A 2317-nucleotide genomic window follows, 5' to 3' on the forward strand; every position below is an offset into this window, starting at 1 on the left:
TGTGCCTGTACTATCGCATGCGGCTTGAAACGCTTGTTTCAAGTTGCATCAGCCGAGCAGACTTTGAGCGACAGAACTGCTGGCGAATGAGCGTGCAGAGTTTTCTGTGACTGACTGCTAGCACGCCTATGAAATGAGTCAATTAAACAAGTTTGTTCCGGGTTCGTGAGCCAATCAGACAGTTATGCGCTTAAAGAGTCAAAGCGAGGCGAATTGGTTGGATAGAAGGCAGGACGCCCCGCCCTATCTACGCTAATGATTGGTCCGAATTTTGAGCAAGGTCAGATACGCCCATAGACATCTCGCATAAAGCGTTCTTCAAAGCAGTCCACGGTTCATCATCCGCTGAAGAGGAAAAGCAGCACGGCAACCTTGGGTTCCCGAAAACAACCATCAAAGGGCTATTTCTTCTGAATATAATGAGTCGTGTGACTGGCTGGTTAGCGGTTTGTTAGTAAATAGGAGGCTGGCTGGTGAGCTAGCAACAGCTTTTGTGTTTTATTCGAATTGAAAAGAGCCGAAGAGGCCGAGATGGATTTTTAAGGCAATGATGCGGTAACTGCACGGCATCGGCATGCACCAGGCACAGAAAAGCGATTTGCGGGACTGCACCATCACAACTGCCGAGCAGTTGGGCTCTAATACCGTCCGTGGTATAGCCGTGAGCCAACCGATACCTCTCCTACTTGACAGGAGGAAGCTAACGTTAGCTAGTTAGCCTGTGGGCCCATTCTCCTAACGTTTGCTGTTACATCAAACCGTAACGTTACAAATTATACCCGTCCTATTCTCATACCATATTAAGATGAAACCCCAAGACGTCGTCGCTGTAAAATCCAGCTTGTGGATCTTCGGTTACGGCTCGTTGGTTTGGAAACCAGACTTCAAGTACAAGAGGAGCAAGGTCGGTTATATAAAGGGGTACAAGAGACGCTTCTGGCACGGAGATAATTTTCATCGTGGAGATGATGAAATGGTAAGTTTTCCATTTAAATATACATTTTATTTTGCTAAGAAGAACGCACAATAAATAGCTGAACAGGTCTCCCATTGCAACTCATTGACATTTTCGTGTTTCCATAACAGCCCGGAAGAGTGGTGACGCTCATCGAGGAGGATGACGTAAGTGCAACTTCCCCTTTTTATAGGAACAATGCTATGAATGTAGACCTCAGAGAAACGTCACATTTTGTGGGCATGATTTTTCCATTTACCCATGACTGATTTCCGCAAAACACGAAAGATATTAAATTCAATGACCGTGTCAGTCTCCATTCACTTTCGTTGTATAGAGAAAACATGTAATGAAAATAATTGACTGAGGCTGTCATTATACCCTAAAAACTTTTAATTTTTCAAACCGTTTTTGGTTTGGAACAACACGTTGTGAACTGATTTTTTTTTAAATAATCATTTTTTTGGGTGAACTGTCCCTTTTAAATGTTTGTTTTCCTCACTATATGTGACTAACCTTGCATTTTTGTACACAGGCATGTACCTGGGGTGTTGCCTTCGAGGTGACTGGTTCTCAGGTCGAAGAGTCTCTCAAGTACCTGAACGTGAGGGAGTCGGTGAGAGGAGGCTACCTGACCCAGGCCTTAGATTTCTTTCCGCAGGGCATGAATCAGTCACCTGTCCAGGCTCTGGTGTACATCGCCACAGCTGACAACCCCATTTACCTGGGTCCTGCAAGTACAGAGGAAATAGCCGCTCAGATCGCTGTGTGCAAGGGGAAGTCAGGCCACAACATCGAGTACCTGCTTCGCCTTGCGGAGTTCATGAGAGTCAGCTGCCCTGATGTCGATGACCCTCACCTGTTCTCTATTGAGGCAGCTGTTCTTGCCACCATTAGACCCATATTGTTAGCATCTCAGAAACCTGTATCTTCTAATAAACACTAAACATGTCACTGAAGCTATCAGCATCTTAGCCAAACACCATTAAGGTCCTCCTGACAAAGTTAGCATTGCCATCCTTGGGGTATAATTGTGATTTTAGTGGCTGTGTTCAAACATTTACAGTAAAGGTACTGCATTAAGGGAGCATGGTATTTTTGGTTGTTCTTATTTTGATTCTATGGTGCGAGATGTATACTGTCAGTTTTCGTCATGTGCTCTTGAAGTATGTGGTGCTGTAGTACAAACACATGCTTGTGACAATGTATTGCCAAAGTTTGTCAAGTTCTAAAGCCGTTAGCATTTTATTTCAAATATGTGGGCATGACACCTCAAAACATTTTAATTTGCACTGAAGTAGAATGCTGTAATGCCATTATAATTGTTGTCCTTTTGCACATTAAACATTCAACGAACCTGTA

The 2317-nt window shown here is 43.9% G+C and overlaps 1 protein-coding gene across 1 annotated transcript; it reads left to right on the plus strand.

The window, feature by feature from the left end:
- Nucleotides 1-317: 317 nt before the first annotated feature.
- Nucleotides 318-2317, plus strand: chac1 (ChaC glutathione specific gamma-glutamylcyclotransferase 1). Its single transcript, XM_039693109.2, has 3 exons — nt 318-976; nt 1087-1122; nt 1491-2317. Exons 1-3 carry the CDS (start codon nt 806-808, stop codon nt 1899-1901), a joined length of 618 nt encoding a protein of 205 aa, XP_039549043.1. The 5' UTR covers nt 318-805; the 3' UTR covers nt 1902-2317.

This window comes from Pimephales promelas, chromosome 13 (assembly GCF_988280905.1).
Source record: "Pimephales promelas chromosome 13, fPimPro1.hap1.1, whole genome shotgun sequence".
NCBI classification, from domain to species: Eukaryota; Metazoa; Chordata; class Actinopteri; order Cypriniformes; family Leuciscidae; genus Pimephales; species Pimephales promelas.